Below are 23,875 nucleotides of genomic sequence, written 5' to 3'. Positions count from 1 at the left end.
TTATTTTCCATCTGCTGGAAAAATACAAACTTCATGTAGGTAACAAATTTACAAATAGCTAAAACGTCTTACAAAAGCACGCTCAACTTTCCCATGTGGTTCAAACATTTTATGTAAGCAATCATCATCAATATCCAGAGTCAAATTTCCAATGAAAAGGAGAGAATCTGGTCGAAAAGGCTCAACAATGAGAGTCCTATCGCCCAACTTTGAACCATTCAGGGCTTGACGAACTTGTGAAAGAAACTCCTCCACATTTCCTGAATAATGTTCATAGCGTATTACTGCTCCATCATGCTTCTCATTTTCAAATGACACACTGGTTATTTGCCCATACTTGTTAAAAAGAGGTAAAAGCTCCTGCCACCAAGCCAATCAAAACCAGAATAGTCAAGAACTGTTCCAATTTTAATTTGATCTTCAACAACTGCAGCCAATTCAGCCATTACCTGCTTTAAATCCAACTTTACAAGCACATCTGTGCTCAGCTATTTTCACGAAAAAGTATTTTTGGGGGAAAACACTAACAACTGCTCCATTATCATCATATTTTATAACCATTCTATTTCTGTGTTTTAACTCCCTACGAGTACGAACTACCACTGCCCTTGCTACAGTACTGGCTTCTGCAAGGTCTATATCAGGGAGAAGTCAAAAACATTATTAATTTCACGGCCAAAAAGAGGAAGACAACCTAACAACATTTACAGGAGAGGGCTCTCAAATCAGTAAGCTCTTTCACACCATCCCTTTCCAGGAATCATGAAACACAGAACACTAATTGCAAAGGGGGCTTTTAGATCAGTAAGCTCTTCCACACAACTGCCCTCCCCAACACCAAAAAAAACAAAACAAAAACTTAGTGTAACAATGTTGTATTTGCCCTTTGTTACTATAAGAAAGGAGAACTTGTCCTGTCACTTTTCATTCAAAAAAGTTAAAGCTTGACAAAGGTCCATAGAAGAGGGTGACACCTGGCTGATCTTCTCTATAAATAGAACAGTAAAGCAAATGATGTCTGTGAGATGTCAGCTGGGACTTATTCCCGTGATTTTCCTGTAAAAACCCAACTCTACATCGGCATGGCATCTTTGTAGATTTAGGATGACAAAATGCCCGGGTAGACAAATAGAATAATGCTAGAATCATCCAACAAAAAAATGATCATGCCATACTCACACCTGACTCATATTAACACATTCACAAAATGCAAACAAATCCTTTGCATCATTTTAAGTTTGAGGAATTCCTTTTCATTTACTTGGAAGTTATTCAGGGCTATGGCTAGTGAGACCTGAGGGAACAGAAACACCTTATAAACAGGAAGACTAAGTTCTTCCTTTAGACACTTGAACTTACCCTGGCAAGGAAACCACTGCTAAGGCTCCATGAATAGTAGATTTTCTTCCACCATCATTGCAAAATAGGTCCAAGAATACACTGAGGCTTCAAGCACACTTGTTCGTGATCTGATCAGTACTCAATCTACTAGAACTTAATATGTGAAGCCTGGACTTTGCCTTGCAAACATAAAATCTACTGAGTCAAATATATTTGAGCTAAAAATGTCTTTCACAAAAAAATCCAGGCAAACAAGGTGTACTTACAGTGGCAAGAGTTCTTAAATATCATCTCACATTCACAAAGAATTACAGAACCCAGTAGAGCATTGTCATTGAGAGGTCAGGGTTATCAGAATATCTGTGACTGAGTTATTAAGGTATGTTCAACCCCCCAGTTGACCTTGTAAATGGTATATCAATTTCTGGCTTTCATTTAAAATGACCGATGTGCAACCAACTTCTATTTATACTTTACAGACATGAAAACCATCCCATTAGGAGGCATTTCAGCCCATATTTAGGTGGTAATTGTCCAAACTTCATTTCCTATTTCAGTGTTTTGCAAAGGCATGCAAACAAATAAATTACAACTAAAAAACCCCAAACAAGTTTAAGCGGCCATCCAGACCACACTGAGTAAGAGAGTTCTGCAAAAAACTAACAAACTAAGCAATTCAGGCAACAATTTACAAAGTCTTACTTGTTGACACTATATATATAGCTAACACTAACTCAAGCTAGGACTCACCTTTAGATAACTAACTCAAGATAGGACTCACCTATAGATACCTATGCACTATCATAATCAAACGCTTCTTTGGGCCTTGGGAGAAATCAGTGTTCCTTTTTTTTTTGTAATAGGAGCAATCAGTGCTCTCTCTTTGTCTATACCTCATGAAAACAGTATCAAAGCAACTTAGCCACGGTCTTTATAAACATGCATAAGAATCTCACATCGCTGTATGTTTGCAGTGTTTTTCTTGTCATAAATTCATACTAATTATAGGACAATGACCCCTTCATCTTGTCACACATTTTTTAGAGCCTTCTGCTCAAGGTTTGAAATATCTTGTTCACTTTCCTTTTAGCCTCTTGTTTGTTATTATTATTGTCATTGCAAACAACCAATTTATTATTATTCTGGTGTTCTCCATGGCACATATGGCTCTTAATCTGGTTATCCATCTGGCCAACATTCCATCCATGTTTTCCAAGGCCATGGATTCTTGTCCGAAAAGCCATGAAGAGTTTGATTGTTGAAGGTGATGAACCTACAGAAATCATAAATGGTGACTTGGAATGTTCCCAGCAACCTATACATGTTGGTGGTGCTCTTATTACTAAACGTCTCTTATTTGATGAGTTGATATTTACTTAAATATACTAGGGCGAACAAAGACCAAGCTGCTAGACCACATATTTTTTCTACTATTCCAAACTCATGTTGCATGTCTTTAATTTTCCTTACTTAAAACGCAAATTGGAAAAATATTCCTTCTACATGTAAAGAGAAATCCATCACTGAGTTTTGCATCTATGAGATTGTTTGTATGGTTTGGATTATAAGTCTTCTACTTTCATGGCTTCTCATATTGATAATTCCAGAGACGTTCTCGATCAACTTGCTGCTGTTGGTGCTCCCATTGCTCAACCTCACCTTGTTGCGCAACTTCTTCATACAGTTAACAATGAGATATGATAATATCATCTCAATTCTATACAACAAAGACAGTACTGATTTTGTTCATGCTCGTTTCTATTTAACATTACAATTGTCATGAAAGCCACCATGCAGAGTATTTTAACATTCATATAAAATAAGTGAAGGCCACAGTGAATTGCTAGGTCTAGTAAACCCCTTCTCTAAATACTTTTTGATTTGCCTTTCTACTTTGTGGGATCAAACTTCACTCAACCTATAAGGGATTTAGAGATAACATGTGCATCTCTAATTTAGTCTATGAGATGATCAACTTCCCTCTATTAGATAGCAGCCCATAAGATAAATCAACTAGAACGAATCTTAATTTGCATCTAGTAACAGGGCTAACTCGGTTCGACTACTATATTCACAAGAATAAAAACATTTTTATCTAGTTTAAACCTTTTAAAAACCTACTAGCTATATGCACCTTTTTATCATTAAGGGTTTCTAATTCAGGCAAATGAACCAGAAGTGAGTTCAGGGCAATCTGTTCACCTTCAACTACAAAGATTTTGGTCTTGTTCAAATTCTAGTGAATTGTGATGATAGCTCCTATGAATCGCAGATCTAAGAACCATAACCTACCTCTATCTATTAATACATCATCCCTATCCAGTATCCATATTCATGATCTGGAAATCAAGACAATCCCTATAATCTTGTATCCCAATTTCATTGGTGCGCTGACATATTGATGTTTACTCCTTTATTGGGCAAGCTACCTTCTTAGCCAATTCATGCTTGATGAAAGTATAAGTGGTTGAGACATCAATCAACCCATTTTAAATGTAGGCTGACGCATGGAGGTTGATATGCAATACCTGTGTGTGATGTACAACCCAAAACCTTCAAAGAATTATAATTTTCTACCTAGGCTAGTTTGAAGCTCTAAACTATACGGATTTGTTTGTCCATTAAACTATATGGATTTGTCTGTCCTCTTTTCCCTTGTCAGGGTGTTCTTTTTCATATTCCGCCTTTTTCTTTTAGGGAAATTCCACACAAAAAGGTTGGGTGATGAAGAAGCAAAAGACAAACTTATATTTACATTCAACTAAACTTAGAACCTATGATTTGCCAATTAACAAAGGGTGGCTGCTGCAACTACAAGCAAAAGACAAACTTATATTTACATTCGGCTAAACTTAGAATCTACGATTTGCCAATTAACAAAGGGTGGCTGCTGCAACTTCTTATGTTTTGGGAAGGAGAATTTCCTTTTTAGTTTTTCCATTGATATAAAGACACCAAACTCCTTAGCCTTGGACTCCATACCATTGGGGCTCAAGTATGTATTATCTTCAAAAATTTGCTCAAACTAAATCACCTCTTCTAAGATCTTGGGTGCACTATCTATGACCCATTCCAAATTGCTGGCTGAAACTCTATTTAATTGTTTCAAGTAATAGTATGACCAACACGAGTTGATTCACTGCTGTCCAGAGCATTTACAGCAGTCATGTCAAGCTGATTGATCAGATCACTGCTGTTTGCCACTTGGAAGAGGAAGTTTTTGCTGCAAATTCATGCCGTGGCAGCAAATAAACAGGTTTTTTTGTCTGTTTATGGGTGTGCGTGTCTGTCTGGAAGAGTTTCATGCAGGTTACAGCCTACAGCAAGTATAACAGTCATGGCTGATGTTTGAAGAAAAGAAAACTATCGCTTTGGCCTGTAATGCTGTGATAATGGAGTATTACTAATCCACACCCCCTTTAGGAACAAAAAGACGTGTATTTTGTTATTTAATTGCTGTCAATTGACTTCTGCAGTCAACCCCTGCTGTTGTTTTGCTTTTTCCCTGCAATTGTGGGCAAGTTTCAACTCTTCCCCTCCAATCTGTTAATGTGTGGGCTCTAATACCAATGAAAGATGCCTTATAGTGATTGCTGTAGCACACAGAAATAAGGGTCTACCAACAAATTCACATTGAAAGTGGGTGTGAACTGTCTCCACTCACCTCCCAACCTCACATGACTATAGTCTATATTGATTATAGCTTAATCCTAAGTAAATTAATAGACACTTATCACATCACCACTTTACTTGGCCTTATCCCATATTCACACACATGAATTGGCTTAAAGCCCCATAACTTTTTAGCCTTAGCCCACGTTTACACAGATAACTTATGTTAGTGTAAATAGTAGTGTATGTTGAACCCTATATGTGGACAATTGAAAAAATAGACAGTCACAACTTAAAGGTGTTCCTCATCACATCACTCTAATCTATGTAACCAATGCCCATACACACACCCCACATGAAACATGTGATTTTTGTATGCTATTCCATCTCCTGTCCCTAAACCCTTCTTTGGGCAACCCTCCACCTCATCCGCATCTCCCATCCCGAGCAATTGCCCAATGCTGATGCACTCACTGAGATATAGGTTCACACCCACAACCTTAGGCTCTTACTGATTTGGAATAAATACATTTTCAGGGAAGGACAATTAAGGCATCCTAATACGACTTGTGCCTAATTTCTGGAAAATCATGTGTGATCACCACACTTAAACTAGCCATTGTTATCCATTAGGGCTTAGGCCAGGCACCACTTAGGACAGCCAGGGCGGCAAGTTTTGATTTTAAGCAGCTTCATTCATTGGCCAACCTGTCCACTGTCAGGCACTTGTATGCTGGCCGACCTGTTTGTCTTGGATGGCTCTCCAACCTCTATGTGTTTGCACCTGTGTTCTCAACTGCATTGTCATCACCAAGAGAGAGAGAGACGAGAGACATTGTGGAATCTACGATTCTAGTGCCTTCTTTACTATGTATTGACTATTACAAGTTCACAATATATACATCTACTGCTATGGGAGCTACTGACCAAAGTGTTTTGCCATCCAAAACCTCTATCTCACATAAGGCAGCCTCTCCTCAACTAGATGACCTGTCTTCCTACTTCAAAGAGATGGTTCTGTTGGCAAATTAGTCAGTTCATGGTTGAGTCTATACTTGTGGTACAGCAGGCTGGGCTCAAAGATTATTTAGGCATTTTATTTGCCATCATTTATTGTGGTTTGGCATTATTTGCAGCCAGTTGGCCAGCATTAAATGGTGGCTGACTAGTCATATTTTTGGCATTTATTTGCCCTATTTATTGTCAGGCTCCCTCCTCCTCGTTCATTCATCACCTGACAGTTCTTGGGGAGAGGGAGCAGGTGCCAGTACCTCCACAGCCAATGACTCACATTGTTTCTGTATTGTCTCATGTCTTGGTATATGGATTCCATTTCCCGAGCATACTTCTGAGTTCTCATCTGTATTGTGTTCTTTCTTTCCCTTTGACTTGTCTTGTGTTTCAGCAGTTTATTACAGCTTATGTTTACACTTCCATTGCTGCACCACTTCTGACAGGTTCCGCTACCTCTTGGGCTGCCCTATTGTAGATATGATGTCCTTAGCTGAAATTGACCCTCATAATCCTTGTGTTTGGAGCTAACAACTCAGTTTGACAATGGTAACATGCATCTTTGCTCATCCAATCACATTCACACTTGTGTTGTGCCCCATCACTAAGCTCAGTTTTACTATTGTGCCACTCTATGGTTTTTCCTTGTGTATGTGTGAACTGTTGCACTCAGATTGTTTACAATGGCTGGCCATAAGTGCCCCATGTATCTCTAACTCTCTCATTTTCCATTTATCTTCTTGCATATCACCATTTCTATTATGACTATTTTATCTTTTGGGCTTATGGTTCTCTCACCATGGCAGCATGGCCTAACCTTGTTTCTCTAAGGCTTACTCTTGGAGCTGAGAGTATGCTTGGTAAAGCGTTCTCTATAGCTACAACTTCTTCACCTTCTACTTGGACTGTGTTCCCAGCTCTGCAGATCCAACACACATGTATGGTGCTTCTAGAGGCTTCCCTAGAGGATCCTGGTTTGCAAGATACTTGGTTATGGCGTTCCTTGGTTACTACTCTCTGTTGGATGCTTCACACACAAGATGGTTCTCCTAGTAATGGAAATATGGAGCTACCATAATGATTCTCCATGCGAAGAGAAGATTGGTTGCTGCCTTGACTCCCATACATGCTGCAACTATGTTCTCCATAGCTAGAATTAGGAAAAGGAGTAGCACAACCAAAAAGACAGCCAAGAAATAGAGGGCTCATTGGCATTTGACAACTTCCAAAAATGGTGATATGTGAATTTCTAAATGGATCTTGTTGTCTAGCATCCCATTAAGACATAAGGAGACTGCTTGGCTTTTAACAACTTCTCACTGGCAAAACTTTCAATGTAACTTAATTTTCAGGCCCAAACTTTCATGTTTAATGGAACTTTCACATTTGATGTTGTTCCTTTTGCTTTACCCTTGGGCCACATAGCCCATTCACTTGTTCATCATATGCCTAGTGTCAAATCCTTCATTGCCGATGCAATGGTCACCACGCCCAAAGCATTATAATTCCTTGCTTGTCAAAAAAAAGAAGGCCCAGTCCTGCATTAAATACAAATTGCCTCTATTATACTCTACTCTCTTCTCTTGCTCTCTTAAAAGTTAACCTCTAAATGTTAGAGATTTAGTCATCCCCTAGCCTAGCATTGTCAAGCTATAGTGGTACAACTAGTTCTCTTGGGCACAATTGAAACTCATTAGGGACCCTAGTAAGCACCACGTGCGCAGTCAAAGGGGTCAGAGGGGGCTGCCCTTGTCTTTGTGCAGGTTATACAAGTGACAATGACTTCCAAGATCGTGTGGAGTTTCAGGCTAATATGGGCCATAAGATCCCCATGTTACCGCCTCTTCCTTCAAATCAAAAGCTCCATGGGGAGAATTATCGCACCTATTGGGTAATGATGCTTATCATCCTAGAGTCCTATGATTTGGTGGAGCTCATGACTAAGGCTATAGACCATCCTACAGCTCGTGATCCCTCCAAGCTTTCTGTTGATGATAAAGTTGAGTTGCTCAAGGTACAAACACATTGGGATAAACTAAATGCCCACATCTACTCTTTCCCTTCTCTCTTGCGCTCGAGTTGTTATTGCTCACATCAAGCACTTTGACCATGGCTCATCAAATATGGCTAGAGCTAGATCAAATATACAATCAGAAGATTGTTATGAAGTGGATGTCTTTAGAGATTCAAATGCAAACTGAGTCCCAACAAGTCTTCTTCTATGCGAGAATATGTCAATAAGCTTCGCCAATTGTAAATCCAAGTCAAGACGCAAGGAAGGTGATTACCTCAAAGGACATGAAGATAATGCCTCCATCATTCACAAGTACTGCCCTGATTCAGTGCATTCTATTTGACCTTGATTTCTTCAGGGTGAACATAGACCCTTAAGTGGGAGGAGTTGGTGTCAAAATGACTAAGTGACCAGAGAGACAGTAGGGTTTACGAGGGAAAACACAGTGTGTACGGCAAACACTGAGAGAGAAAAGAAACACAAAAGATGATGAAAGATGAATCATGCTGATGAAGTGAATCTGATACAAGGGTGCCGTAGCACAAAGGAAGCCCTCCAGTGCAGGAAGACTATCGAAGAAGCCTCTGAGTCTGCAAACGCAAGATGAGAAGGTGTCGCCTACAGTAGAGAGACTGCCGTCGAACGGTGAGGAGCCTCTAAATCTACAAACGCAGGGATGAAAAGTGGTACCTACGAGCAAGGAGACAGCCAATGAAGCCTCCGTCTGCAAAACGCAAGCCTAATGAGGTGACGCCAGCCATTGGAGTGACGTCAAGAGGGTGGGATGCAGCTAGGAACCAAACGCAAGGTGCAACTGCCTCTAATGAGGGAGCTGCCTGCTAGAGAGAGACGCCAGATGGTGAGGAACCTCCTTGGCAGCCAAATGCAAGAAGGTAGAGCCACCAAAAGGGTGGAGGATGATGCCAAATAGGGTAGATGCTGACGCCAAGAGAGTGTGGACTCCAAACGCAAGGTGTAGGAGCACAAAAGGTGCTGTCACTAACAATGGAGGATGGACGCCAGCTAAAGAGGAGCACATTGCCACCATAAACACGACCAACTGGAGATGAAGGTTGGCACCAAGAGAGTTTGGAGATGGTGGTAGGAGAAAGAGTGAGAGATGATGGAAGAGAGAGAGAGTCAAAAAACTGACAAAGAGAGAGTGGGAGTGACGAACTGAAGGACCAGCCATAAGGAATGAATGAGAGAGTGGCCTATAAATAGGCACAGCCAGTCTAGGGTGGCGGCCCTTTTTGAGACTGCAAACCCTAAACGCAAAAACGCAAACTGTGGGTGAAGGGTTTCTCAACAGTTGATTCCAATGGTCTTGGACCAACAGGAACAACCCAAAGGTTAGCACGCTCACAAATCGAAGGCGTTGACAGATCAATCTTCCCAACACAAGAAAAAGAACAATAGCAATAACAAGGACAAGAAGATTAAGTAAGATAAAGCCAAGGAGTCTACTTGCCATATCTATGGAAAGACAGGTCATTGGAAGAAGAATTGCACCGACAAGGACAAGAACAACACCAAGAAGGGAAAAACTACAAAGGACTCAAGAGCGGTGGTTGCTCCGTAATCAGCCACCTTCCTCCATTTGGAGGTAATTGAGGATGCTCTCTGACAATCATTGATGCAACAATATTGGCCACACAATTTCACGAGTGGATTGCGGATAGTAGTGGCGCTTCTCGCCACATAATGGTATTGTTTCTATGCGTCCAAGGTATGGGAAAATTCTCATAGGTGATAGCTCTTCAATCCGCCATAGCATGCTCAGTTTGGCCACCTCAACTACAAGTGCATTCGAAAGGTAGCTCGTGGTCAATTTGTGAGCAAATTGCCAACAATTGGAGTAAGCCACCCACCATGTGTATCCTGCATTCGTGGCAAGCAACATACATATGCTATTCTCAGTAAGGCTTCACAAAGGGCTAAGGAGCCCTTGGAGCTTGTTTCGACGGACTTATGTGGACCAATGCAAACAAACTCCCTTAAGGGAAGGTTGTATTTTATGCTAATTGTAAATGATTTTAGCAAGATGACATGGACACATTTCTTAGAGCTGAAATCAAAAGCATTCTCAGACTTTAGGGATTAGTTGATCTTTGAGGAGAACTAGTCTCACAAAAAACTCAAGACCCTACATTCTAGCGGAGGGGATAGGAGGGAGAGGAGTTTTTCTCCCATGAGCTAGCTCGGTTTTGTGCAAATCCTAGCATACACCAAGAGTTTGCCAACATAAATACACCTTAGGAAAATGGCATCTTGGAGCGGAAAAATTGCAATGTGATCGAGATGGTAGGGCTATGAGATGGTTGGTATGACACCTTTTGAGGCTGGCTTTGGTAAAATGCCGGATGTTCCTTATTTTAGGATGTTCGAGAGTGATGCTTATGTTCACATCCTAAAGAATAAAGAGGGATAAATTTGAACTGGCTTCAAAAGGACAAGTGTTCGTGAATTACAACTCGCAATCCTAGGGATACACGCTTTATGATCCTGTTTCCCAAGAAATATACACGAGTCAAGATATTTGGTTCGTGGAGTTTTTAACTGCATAGGGGGTTGTTAAGCATCCCCTCCTTGGAGATCCATGTGATAGTCGAGCATCTCCTCCAATGCCTTTGGAGCCTCTGCATATTGAAGCTCCACCCTCAGTGGACAAGAAGATTGCTTCACCACCGAATTCACTCGTTTCGCTAGCCATAGTGGACATTTCAAAGACTTCGACATAGTCAAAGCAATGAGGGCAGCATTGACCTCCACCGAGCTTGTTTGTACTAACTATTGCATGATGTCTCGTGCCATGCACAATAGGGAGACCACCTTCGTGAAGGAGACTTTACAATCACAGCATTGGAAAAAGGCTATGGAGTAGGAGTTGGACTCAATTGAGTGACATGGCACTCGACTGCTCATAAGAAGGTGATTGGAGTTAAATGGGTCTCCAAGACCAAGTACCATAGTGATGACACTCTGGATAAGCACAAGGCGTGGCTCGTTGCAAAGGGCTTCCAAGGGTGGATTTCCACGACACCTTTGCACCTACCCTAGAATGGCTACCATTAGGGCCGTTCTTGCCTTAGCCAATCATAGGAGGTGACCGGTCTATCAACTTGATGTGAAGTCTACCTTCCTTAAACAATGGAGATTCGAAGGAGGAAATCTATGTTGAGCAACTTCCTGGCTTTTCCTCATTCATTGGCAAAATGTAAAAGTTGAAGAAGGCTCTTTACGACTTCAAACAAGCTCCACGTGCTTGGAACGAGAAAATAGACTCATTTCTCTGAGAGAAGCTAGAGTATCGACATTCCTCTTTCAATCCCAAGTCGTATATCCACACCTTAACTAGAGGGCACGTGTTGTTCATGCTTTATGTGGATAATCTCATCTTGAGAGGTGACCATGTTAGCGAATATATTAGTTCATGTATGAATCTATGCTAGAGGGGGATGGGCACATTCTAATTATTTTAGGCATTTTATATTTATCATTTTGATGGTTCTTATGGCATTTATTACTAGCCGACCTAACATCATTTATGGCATTAATTTGACCTATATATTAGGCACTCCTCTTCCACAATCATTAGTATCAACTGTCATTCATCTCTAGTGGAGAGAGGGAGCTAGTGCTGGAGCCTTGACAGCAAGTGACTCACATTGGATTCGTATTGTCTCATATCTTGGTATATGGATTCCATTTCTCAAGCATCTCTTTGCTTTTGAGTTCTTTGTGCAGTGTTCTTTTCTTTTGTAGTGTTTCACTTTTCCTTTGTCTCTTGTGTTCAACAATCTATTATAGTAGTTTTCCACACTTCCATCGTTGCACCCACTTCTAATATGGTATCAAATTGCAAGATCACTATTTCTCCTGCTGTTTTACACTATTTCAAGTCTGAGTTTCGACTTTTGTCTACTGATTGGACCTAATTCTGACTGTTCCGATGATTTACAGCCTGGATGACCATCCTCTACTAAATTTCGGCCTGTTTTTCAGCTACATTCTCAGTGTTTTGCAGTCTGCCATCTTCATTTGTGATTTTTTGGGCCTGTTTCATGGCTGGGGACCTATTATTGACCCTTCCACATCACTGTTTTGGTGTCTGTCGGCTGAGGCGTCCTGTTTTTCTGCAGGTCAACTGCATTTGCTGCAGCTATTGTCTACATTTCCTGATCAACCTTTGCATTTTGCTTTTTTTGCTTCTATGCAAGGCTAAGCAGCAATACTTCATGTTAGATATACTCAATGCCTCACCCTTGTAAAGTGCCACTAATGATCCATGGTTTTCTAAGTTGTGAGTCCCCCCATTATGAGGAGAAGCCATGAGTGAGCACGAACATTGGTTAGGTCTTGACTTGTATGTCAAATGAGGTCTATGTGCCCAGATGGCAAAAAAGGTTACCTTTGTGGATCTAGCCTCGGTTTTAGAGAGAGTCGTTATGCCAATAGCAACTCAAAGCACAATGCATTGAGTTGCGGCCCATGGCAGTTATGACGGATCCCTATTTTGGGGTCTAGGAGCCAAGGAAGCGACCCGCCTATAGAGTTTCCTGGGCAATGCCCTTGGCCCAACAATTTAAAAAAAATATTCCCTGGAATATTCCTTGGTTGACTAGGGAAGGTTCATAATATGGTCGAACAAGCCAACTAGACTACCTTCCCAAGCTATTAAAGGAAGACCCCGCCAAAGCCAATCGTCAATCTATCTTTCACCCAGTCAAAGTTCTTCCAACTATCCTTGAGCTCTTTGCCTATCATCTGTCTAGATCGCCATATAAGCTTCACAATGAAAATGCACTAGTGGAAAAAGCCATCTTTGTATTTGTTCAGTTGAAATTTATGCAATTTTGTTCTTCTCATATTTGTTGTGTGTTCTCTACTCCTTACTCAAATTTTGTATGCTGTGCTATGTAATTTCTACATTTCAGGCTCATTTTGACCGTGTTTGGTTTGTCTTTTCACTGTGTTACATTGCTCGGCTTTAGAGAGGATTCATGTGCATCCAGTCATCGAGTTCTCATCACTACAATCCAGTTATTGCTGATCTTTTCTCTATGTGCTTTCTTTACTGCTTTGAACTTATACAATCCTTTTTGGCATACTTTTGTCCCTGAAGATCCCTCATCTTTCTTCCTCTTCTCTATATCCCCTTCATCACGGCTCCTCAAAAGTCTTTTGCGGATGATTAGCATGCAAATATTCTTTTCTCATCTACAAGTGTTATGTTGGAGACTTAGTGTGTTCAGCTTTACATTTCTATGAGGATACTATCTCTTAGTGCTTCAAATGTTCCAATTTCAGAGAGGGGTGATGTACAAAAGAAGAAGACAAAGTCTCAATGCTATTCTTGTGGCAAGAATGGGCATCCCTAAAAGGACAGCAAGACATTTAGCAACTTTACGAAAGGAGTAGGCGCATACGGTGATGAAGGGTGACAACTCTCATGGTGGATCTTCCTTATCTCTAGGTCCAAGGTTAGGCTCCAACTATGTGGCCCCAACAGTGGCTGCAAGGGCTTCCCTTTCAAGTTACTAGTACCAATGATGTGGTCATTCCTCAGAACTCTCCAGTGCTAGAGAGGGAGTGTCAAAGTGTAGTGCGGTGGGGCAATTGTGCCTCATCTATACATGTACATAGGTTCCCGAGAGGGATTTTCTTGACGCATCGACCGAAGTTTATTGGCAAGTTTAAATCCTAGAGCTAGGATTGACATCCAAGTTCATGACGAGCCGATTATTTAACAAAGGGTGGAATTGGCTCCTAGTCTTGTGCTCACATGAGGGAACGCTTTGGCAATCTGGCCAAAGGCAAGGAATCCATGATCACACATGTTCAAAGGCATTTTTGACAAGATGGTCTTGTATGCTACTACAAGACATTATTGACTGATATTGAGAGCTGCCATGATTCTTCTCTGTTTTCAAAAGCTAGTACGATCGACATTGACATCAAATTCTCTCCGAGGCATCTTGGTGGTGGACTAGCCACTCCCTACCAAGGTTGCATTTCGTGTGCATACGGTACCGTACCATACGTTCATTTTGGGCAATACCATACGATTTGCGTGCGTTCGAACTATACCCAAAAAAAGATCATTTAAAATGTCCATAGGTGCATTTTTTTGAAATTTTGCCTATTTTTTTGGCTTGTCACACATTTTAACTTCTCTTCATTCACACTTCTCCCTCTTTCATACTCCTTCCCCTTCTCTTCTCCCTCACCTCAACCCTTATAAAAGGGCAGCCCCCTTCCCCCATCTCACCACACGAACGAGCCTCCATCTTCATCAATCTCCCTCTCTTGAACTCAACTTTCAAGCCACTATCATTCTCCCTTTTCCTCTTTATCCCTCTTCCTCTCTCTCACTTTCAAGTTTCATTCATACATATTACACCCTCTCCCTTTCCCAAATCCCTTTTCCTCTCCCTCTCCTCCTTTCTCCTCATTCTTCTCTACAATACCTAGGCCTCTTCATGATCTATCTTTAAGTTGCACATTTTAAATTTGCAAGTTGATTTTATATATACTTGTACATGTACTTTTTTACTGAACATATTAAACAATGTATATTATTCTTAAAATTCTTGTGTATGTTTCACACCATACATATTCACGTATTGAACATATAGTACTAAACATACGAAACCACCTTGCTCCCTACACCATGATATCCATGGTTCTCTTCTAGTGTTTATTGTTGCATGGACTTCGATGGATTTTTATCATTGTATCATTATATTGTACCAAATCACCCATGATCTAAGAGAGGGTTTTAGTGGATATGTCAATTCATGTGTGAGTGTGTATGCCAGAGAGGGCTCGGCACATTCTAGATATTTCGAGCATTTTACATTTGTCATTTTGATGGTGTTTATGGCATTTATTGCTGGCCAACCTGACATCATTTATGGCATTCATTTGGCCTATACATTAGGCACTCCTCCACACTCATTAGTATCATCTATCATTCACCTCCTTCAAGTTGTGGTGGAGAGAGGGAGCTAGTGCTAGTGCCTTCACAACTACTGACTTAGGTCGGATTTGTATTATATTACAACTTGGTATATGGATTCCATTTCTCAATCATTTCTTTGCTTCTAAGTTATTTGTGCACTGTTCTTTTCTTTTGCAGTGTCTCTCTTTTCCTTTCTTGTGTTTCGCAACCTATTACAATAGTTTTCCACACTTCCATCACTACATCTACTTCTAACAAAACATGCCCAAAAGGTCAAGTAGTCAAAGTAGGCACTACACGAGGTGTTCGAGATGATGGATATGGCCCTTCTCTACTTCTTTCTAGGACATGAGATTTAACAAACTCTAAGGGGGATTTTCATCTCCCAACAACGGTACGTGCAAGAGCTTTTGACTACATTTGAGATGTAGGGGTGTAAGTCTATTCCTACTCCCATGGATCCAAACTGGAAGACTTTCGCCCATGCAAATTCATCGACTGCATATGCTACTTGCTATAGCAAGTTGATTGGATCATTGATATGGTTCCTTAACACTTGGATTGATTTGTGTTTTCCTGTACGTTTGCGTGTAGGGTTCATAAGTGAGCCCAAGTGCAACCAGCCTTCCTTCCGTGGAGAGGTCGTAATTACTTAATTATAACTTAATTACAACAAGCAATCAATCTTGGGCATTGCATACCTTATTGGTCCCAAACCAGCACCCCTTTCAATATTTCTTATGAGAAAATGAACTAGCTATGGAGAAGAGAGAGACAATGATAGAGAGCTAAAGCAAGAGAGTAGAGTTTACTTGCTAAACTTAACTGAAAAGAGTGAAGGTACAACCTAAGTTAGGTCAAGAGTTGACCTAATCAGCCCTTCACCAACTGACTAGAGTTAAGCTCACTAACTCTAGTCCAAAGTGTCACTACTTTTAAATGTCAAAACACTAGGTACACACACACACTAAAGTGACACTTATTAAGGTGTCCACACCATACAAATTACATGGATACTACCCAAATTTGACAAATTCTAGCATTTCTTTATCTTTAATAGCAATTGGATTTGAATACAATGGGATTTCTCCAATTCCTTTTGCAATTCAGAAGCCCCTTGCTATCAATAATGACCAGGAAAAGTCTTTAAATTGATTTGCTCATGCAATTGGCCTTCACCAACTCCTTGGGAAATGAAATTTTCCCCAAATTCGAATGCTGGCTCGTACCTCACTTTAATCTTGCTAAGAATTAATTTCCACCCCTAAAAATTAAAGTGTTGAGGCTTCAATCTCTTGGCACCCGATCTTTGAAGCAAGACTAGGAAATGGCTAGAGAATGAGAGAAAATTCAGAATTCTTCGCAAGAAGTAGCATGATTTTAGGCAAATATAGCTACTGCCCTATCTTGATAATCTCAAAAATTGTTGCTAGCAATCAAAGAAGCCCAAAATGGTTGTCACCTAGGACCTATCCTGACAATCAAACAACTATCGCCAACAATCAAAGAAGCCCAAAATTGCTGTCCCAAGCTCTCGCTCAGCTAAGAGGACCCCTGGTTGCGTCACCTACTCCAAAATTGCTCACGCTTAGTTGCCAAGAAACTCATTTCATAAGGTTAGGAAGCTTGTTTCATACCTAGCAATTTCATAAGCGTATAAAACACCTATTTTAAACTTTCATCAATGCCTTACCCTAAATGTCTTGGGAGTTTGTAATTATCGTTTATCATGGATTTACCTAGCATATTGACATGGATATTGGCACTAATTTTGAAGTTTCATTCTAAGTTGTTATCCATGATGATTGCATTCATTGATGGTGTCATGAGGGCATGTATTTTTGAAGCCTCACTTAACATGTGGACTAATTTTTAATTACATGGTTAAGTAAACATTGCACATGTGAGGTGTAATTGGGGTTAGAGTAAATTTACAAGCCCATGACTCCAGGAAATCACGAGATATCAAAGGCAAAAGTTGCAATAAGTTATGTCACACACGTACTTGGTGGCATCTGGTGCCAGTTGTTGGCCTAGGTCATCCATTTGGCCATAAGTGTAAGTTGGTGACGCTAGAGAAGTGGCGTTTAATAGTACCTAACGTCATTCTGATGGTCAAAGATGGCACAGAGACACTCGAGAATGGAAGTTGCCTAGCCAATTTAATTATTGGCATGTCATACTATTTTTCAAGGCACCAAAATAATTATTAGATTAATTTTCAGTATTTAAAGGCTGAAATTTAATATTTAATTATGAAAAATGCTGAAAAAACCATTTGGAAATGCTGCCACTTGTCAAAAAGGCCCCTGCAAGACTGAAAAACGTCTTTAAAGACTGGAGAGGCATTTTTGTAAATTCAGCCTACAAGAGAGAGAGAGAGAGAGGAGGCTATTGATCTAATTTGCAACCATTGGAGGACTTTCTGAGGCAGCCAAGGGCAAGAGAAGACGAATCAACAACAGGTAACAGCATCTACAAGTTGTTGAGATGGGGCAGCAGCAGTAAATGACTGCTTTTCTTCAATTCTTTGCATCTACAAGCTATTGTGGTAGGGCAGCAGCTGCATTTGACTGATTTTCAATCATTCTTCGCGACAAAACTCTAAATTTTCTCTCTCTACAGCTTTCTCTCTCATCTCCCAGCCATTTCGTAGCCTTGCTCCGAAGATCTCAACATTTGGATCCTTGGAGGCTAAGAAATTGCAAATTTCTTTGCTTTAAACCCTAATTTACAATAGAAATTAGGGTTTAGCAACAACATTGGGAAGCGTGCCACAAATTGGAAGCTCCAAGACTTGGGTTCAACAAGGCTAAAGGTGAATTTCAACAAAATTCAAGTGGAGGACTAACCAGCCATTGAATTTGGGGCTTTTCCATCGTCCATGAAGTGGGTGAAGGCCAATTAAGTGACTGAATCAAGGGGCAAAATAGATTGAAGACTTACTGGTCACTTTAGACAGCAAGGGGAGTTGAAATACCAAAAGGAATTGGGAGAATCACATTGTAAATCAACTTCTTCTTCAATAAAGCTAAAGAAATACCGAAAGGGGCGCCAATTTTGGGGCCAATCAAGTGTGCATTGTCCAAGATCAGTAGGTAAATTTGTATTTTCAGATTTGCATTAATTGTTTGCTGTTGTAATTAGGTTATAATCAAGGTTTTACCACCCATCCATGGAAGGAAGGCTGGTTTCAAATGGCTCCTTTCATAGCTAACATTGATGTTGTGCATGGATAGTGGACCATGATGCATGCAAATTTGATGCTATGTTAAAAGCCTAGTTGTCCACATCCAACACACAAGTCAACTCGTTCGATCCATCCTATCCAGTGCAACACATTTGATGGCATTCGATGGAAATTGCCCGACTCTTTCAAAGTGCTTGTTTGTGACCATTTCAGGCCACTTTTGGGTAGATTGTCTAACTATTTCAAAGTGCTTGTTTGTGACCATTTGGGATCGCTTTTGGGTAAATTGTTGTAGGTGTTGTTTAAGCTTCCTCTCCACAACACACTTGTACATACCCCCAATCTCTCTCTCTCTCTCTCTCTCTCTCTCTCTCTCTCTCTCTCTCTCTCTCTCTTCTAGCAATATACTCTCTCCCTCTCTTTCCCTCTCTAATTTCAAATTCAAATTTCAAGCTCTTTATTCTTAAACTCTCTCCTCAAGCTCTCCATTGGCCATCGTCTCTATCCTCGAGCTCTTAATATATAAACTCCAAGTATAAAGTCTCTAAATGTTCAAAGTGTATTATTTTGAGTTCCAATATTAAGTATAGGCATTTAAATTAAATGTACAATTTTTTCCATCGAATGTAGATCCAAGATTTATTAGTCCGATTAGTACCATACTAGTATCGAATGGTTCTAATCGAATGGGTCAATCTGTGTTTTCTATGGCACATGAGTGATGCAATATATGTATATAATTACATACTTTTTTATATCTTGAATGCAATTGTTTCTAACATTTTAGGAAACTCGTATGAAACCTATAAAACATGTTTCATACCTCCTATTTTAGAAACCCTAGGCAATTATGTGCGCATAATGGCCTAGAAATGGCCAAAATCTACTAGTAACCTACTACTACAACCTCTCCACAACTGAATTCACCCAAGAATGCTCTCTCTCTCTCTCTCTCTCTCTCTCTCTCTCTCTCTCTCTCTCTCTCTCGCGCCTAGAAATGGCCAAAATCTACTAGCAACCTACTATTACAACCTCTCCACAACTGAATTCACCCAAGAATGTTCTCTCTCTCTCTCTCTCTCTCTCTCTCTCTCTCTCTCTCTCTCTCTCTCTCTCTCTCTCTCTCTCTCTATCTATATATATATATATATAGCCTCCTCTAGCTCACATTGGCAAGTGCGCCAAATGACAACCTTTCAAACTCAATTTTTCAACATTATTTGCATTATGAAATTAAATTTCTGCTTTAAATTTAGGAAAATTAATTCAATAATTATTTTAGTGCCCAAAAATTTAGTCCAACCAGCCAACTCATCTCCCAAGAGTTCCTGAGTCTTCTTTAGCCCTCGAATTGGCATTAAGTACCATTAAATGCCAAATCCCTAATCTCACCAACTAACACTTATGGCTAATAAAATATCTTAAGCCAATTTTTAACACCAAATACTGTTGGAGCTCAACTAAGAGTGACAGAAGTTCGAGTGAACGTGAGACAGCTAGAGAGAGAGAGAGAGAGAGAGAGAGAGAGAGTAGAGTGAAGTAAGATTCGATATGAGTGTACCAACAATCTGTTGGTACACAAAGAATAAAATGTATTTATACTTGGGGCACGAAAGGGTGCATTCACATGTACAGCTAAATAATGTGTGTGTACTTTACACGGAGGTCAGACAGGCCTTTATCCCAACAACCTCCCACTTAAAGGTCCGAAGTGAACCTCTAACCAATGCCCACTAGTCGTATGCAATGCTCATACTGAGCTTTGCTTAGATTTTTAGTGAGAATATCAGCAAGGTTGTCCTGTGTTCAGACGGGCCTTTATCCCAACAACCTCCCAGTTAAAGGTCCAAAGTGAACCTCTAATCAACGCCCATTAGTCGTATGCAATGCTCATGCCGAGCTCTGCTTAGATTTTTAGTAAAACATCTACAGGGTTTTCTTGTGTTTTGATCTTGGTCAATGTGATTTAACCATCTTCTAGAATTTGTTTGATGACGAGATATCGCACATCTATATGCTTTGTGCGTGAATGATGTATGGCATTCTTAGCCAGATACACAGCACTTTGGCTATCACATCCCAAAACTACAATACCCATAGACATGCTGAGATCCTCTGCAAGTCTGCTCAACCATATAGCTTCCTTAGAAGCTTCAATAGCTGTATGTATTCAACTCCAGTCGTACCCAGTGTGACGATGTTCTGCAACCCGGACACCAAGAAACATCCCCACCAGCAATTGTAAAGACATATCCGTCGGTGGACCTTCAAGTGTCCAAGTCAACTGCCATGTCTGCATCACAATAACCCTACAAACTAAGTGCACCTTGCCCATAGCAAATACACTTTCTTTGTGTACCCTTTAGGTATCGAAGAATACACTTGACATCCTCCCAATGTGTTTTGCCAGGACATAAACCTGCTAACAACTCCCACTCCATGAGCAATATCTAGATGAGTAGCAACCATAGCATTCATAAAAACGCCAAAAGTTGATGCATAAGGCACTCCCTTCATAGCATTTGCCTTCACATCATCTTTTGGGATGTTGGCTTTACTAAGCTTAAGATAAGGAGGTAAGGGTACCCCAAAAGGCTTAGCTTCAGCCATGTTAAATCTGTCCAATACCTTTTCAATGTACTTTTCTTGAGATAAAAACAGCAATTTCTACATTCTATCTCTGCAAATCCTCATGCCCAAAATATGCTCTGCATTCCCCAAATCTTTCATGGAGAAAGTTGATTTCAGCTAGTTTTTTAGAGCATCCAAGCTAGTCTTTCTTTTCCCAGCTAGCAACATATCATCCACATACAAAACAAGTATTTTTCATGTACAAGCAATGATCTACATGGCTATGTGTAAACTCATGAGATAGCATAAAAGTGTTAAACTTGTTGTACCACTGCAGTGATGCTTGCTTCAGCCCATACAGACTGCGTTTTAGTTTACACACCATCTCCTCTTTTCTAGGACTACAAAGCCCTCGGGCTGTTTCATGTGGATTTCTTCAATATTTGCAAGAATTGGGTCTACACCTAGAGATATATTATTTTCAGCATTTATTGGCTGCTGTAAGCCATTTTCAGCATGCTATTCATGCTGTACAGCACCTTCATTTTCATTACCGACACCTGCATTTTCATAATCAGCAAGCCTATCTTGTTGTCCATGACCTCCTTGTGCTCCTATTTGCTACCCATCATCATCTAGCTCAAAAAAAACCCGCTGATCATCAATTTCAGCCTGTGGCACAGCACCATGAGGCTCATTTTCTGAAGTAATAGGTGGTTGCAAACTCTGAAATTTGACTTTTTTCATATCTTCATTAGAGGCTAAAGTACCTTTCAGTAATTTTGCCTCATTAAACACAACATTACGGCTGCGAATAATTTTCTTGGACTGAGGTAACCACACTCTGTAGCCAAATTCACCCTCATCACCATAGCCCATGAAAATGCCTTTGGTGGATTTTGGGTCAAGTTTGTTCCTCAGCTCATCTCTAACATGCACAAAAGCATCACAACCAAATATACGTAAACGGTCATATGAGGCCGATTTGCCAGACCAAACCTCCTCAGGGATGCCATTATTTAAAGACCTCTTTGGAGAGCGGTTGCAAATGTGAACCGCGGTTTTGAGTGCCTCTCCCCAAAAATCATGAGGGAGATTAGCAATGGACAGCATGCACCGCACTCTTTCACATAAAGTCCTGTTATATCTTTCAGCCATCCCATTTGAAGAAGGGTTGTAAGGAGCTGTAAGCCCCCTCTTAATTCCATGCAAATCACAAAAGGACTTGAATTCAGTCGATGTGAACTCACCCCCATTATCAATTCTCAAGCATTTCAACTTTCTACCTGTCTGAGTGGTCACAAATGCATGAAAAGTCTTAAAAACAGCAACACTTCACTTTTATTTTTTAACAGGTAAACCCAAATCTTTTTGAACAATCATCTGTAAAGGAGACAAAATATGTAGCACCACCCAACAATTTCACGGGCATACTACATACATTAGAATGCACTAAGTCCAAGACATTGAACTTACGAGAGACACCAAAGTAAAAGGAATTTTTTATTTGCTTTCCAAACTGACACTCATTACAAAAGTCAAGTTTAGAGCCTTTTCCATCAACCCTCTTCAGAGAGGTAAGGACATCAAGTCCTTTCTGGCTCATACGGCCTAATCTCTTATGCCATAACTCCAAGTGACTACAAATTTCAGCAACTGCAAGAAACCTGCCATTCAAGGCTTTACAGTGCAAACAATACAAAGTGTCTTTCTTGGTTCCTTTTGCAATCAGCATGGAATCCTTTTTCACTTTCCACAAACCACCACCAGATAGTGTAGTGTAACCATGTAAGTCAAGCTGACCAACAAAAACTCTTTTTAATGCCACGCACATATCTGACATCTTTCAACACAAGCTCTTGCCCATTGTCTAAAGACAAGTGTACAGTGCCAATCCCATCAATGCTGCAAGCATGGTTATTTCCAAGATACACCTTTCCTTAACTGCCTGCATTGAGCATAGCAAAACACTCCAAACAAGGAGTTACATGGAAAGAGGCACCAAAGTCTACAATCCAAGTCTGAGTGACACCATCATCAACTGACAAAAGTACATCAATCACATTAGCCTTGGTAATCTGCATATCCTGCATGTGACATCCAAGGGCATCATAATCAACTGCATATAATACATTAGCCTCTGTATTTGAAAGCTCCTCTATGACCACACTAGAGGCCCCATTGGCCTTTTCCTTGTCTTTGACTGCCTCAGATGCATCTGTCTTATCCTCCTTTTTGTCTTCTACATTCTTCTCTCTCTTGTTCCTTCTTGTAATACTTACAATCACGTTTCTTGTGGCCCTTCCGACCACAGTGATAGCAAGTAATGCCGCTCTTTTCCTTTCCTTTGCTCTTGCTCTTGTTTCTTTGTCTTGCATTTGCATTTTTCTTTTCAGCCCTGCCTCTTACATTATAAGCTGAGTTACTACCTTCTCCACTAGACATACGTGTAATTTCTTCATTCAAGATTGAACCCCTCACCCCATCATTTGAGAGATTGAGATTATTGTTGAGTGAAACCACCAAGGTCTCCCAAGAGTCAGGTAATGTCATGATCAAAAAGATCGCCCTCAACTTACCATCAAAGTCCAAATTTGCATCCTTGAGTTGATTTAAAATACCTGTAAATGCACTTATGTGCTCAGCTGCTACCGGCTTTGACTCATCCGGTCGCATATTCACCAACTTGCACATTAAATGCACCTGATTAACAGGTGTGGTGATTTCATAGGTAGTTTTCAGCTTATCCCATATTGCATAACCTGTATCTAAACCCTTGATGTCTGTCAAGATGTCACAGTGACGCCCATCTTAATGTAAGCCACAGTCTTTATGTTAACCCTGGCCGAATCTACATCAAACATTAGTGCGGGTTTATCTTCCTACAAAGCATCCTCACAATCCTTTAAGAACAATATGCCTTGCATACGGTCTTTCCAAAGGTCAAAGCCATGACCATCAAACCATTTGATTTCCATCAAACTCTTGATGTCTGAACTGGAAGAAGTTGCAGCCATTTTATCACGAACACAAGAGTAAATGCCCTTGAACTGCAAAAGCACAAGCTGAACCAGCAAACGCATTGCTGTTTTTCCTCAACCAAAAATAAATCTCTGCTATTTGTACATGAACCAGCCACCACACGGGTAAAAATGCAAAAATTTACCAAATT

The 23,875-nt window shown here is 40.4% G+C and overlaps 1 protein-coding gene across 3 annotated transcripts in view; it reads right to left on the bottom strand.

Moving 5' to 3' along the window:
• The window catches only part of LOC148010383 (uncharacterized), a 43,711-nt gene that overhangs the window by 13,102 nt on the left and 6,734 nt on the right, over positions 1 to 23,875 (bottom strand). For all 3 annotated transcript variants that reach the window (XM_087672002.1, XM_087672000.1, XM_087672001.1), the window contains exon 2: positions 73 to 360. In XM_087672002.1, coding sequence (XP_087528128.1) covers positions 73 to 360 — 288 coding nt within the window. The remainder of the gene's footprint in view (positions 1 to 72; positions 361 to 23,875) is intronic.

Source organism: Lygodium microphyllum, chromosome 29 (assembly GCF_053477565.2).
Source record: "Lygodium microphyllum isolate KBCC chromosome 29, Lygodium_microphyllum_v1.1.10, whole genome shotgun sequence".
In the NCBI taxonomy this organism is placed as follows: Eukaryota; Viridiplantae; Streptophyta; class Polypodiopsida; order Schizaeales; family Lygodiaceae; genus Lygodium; species Lygodium microphyllum.
The sequence above is the reverse complement of the archived record's forward strand: the minus strand, read 5'-3'. Positions and strand labels throughout refer to the sequence as shown.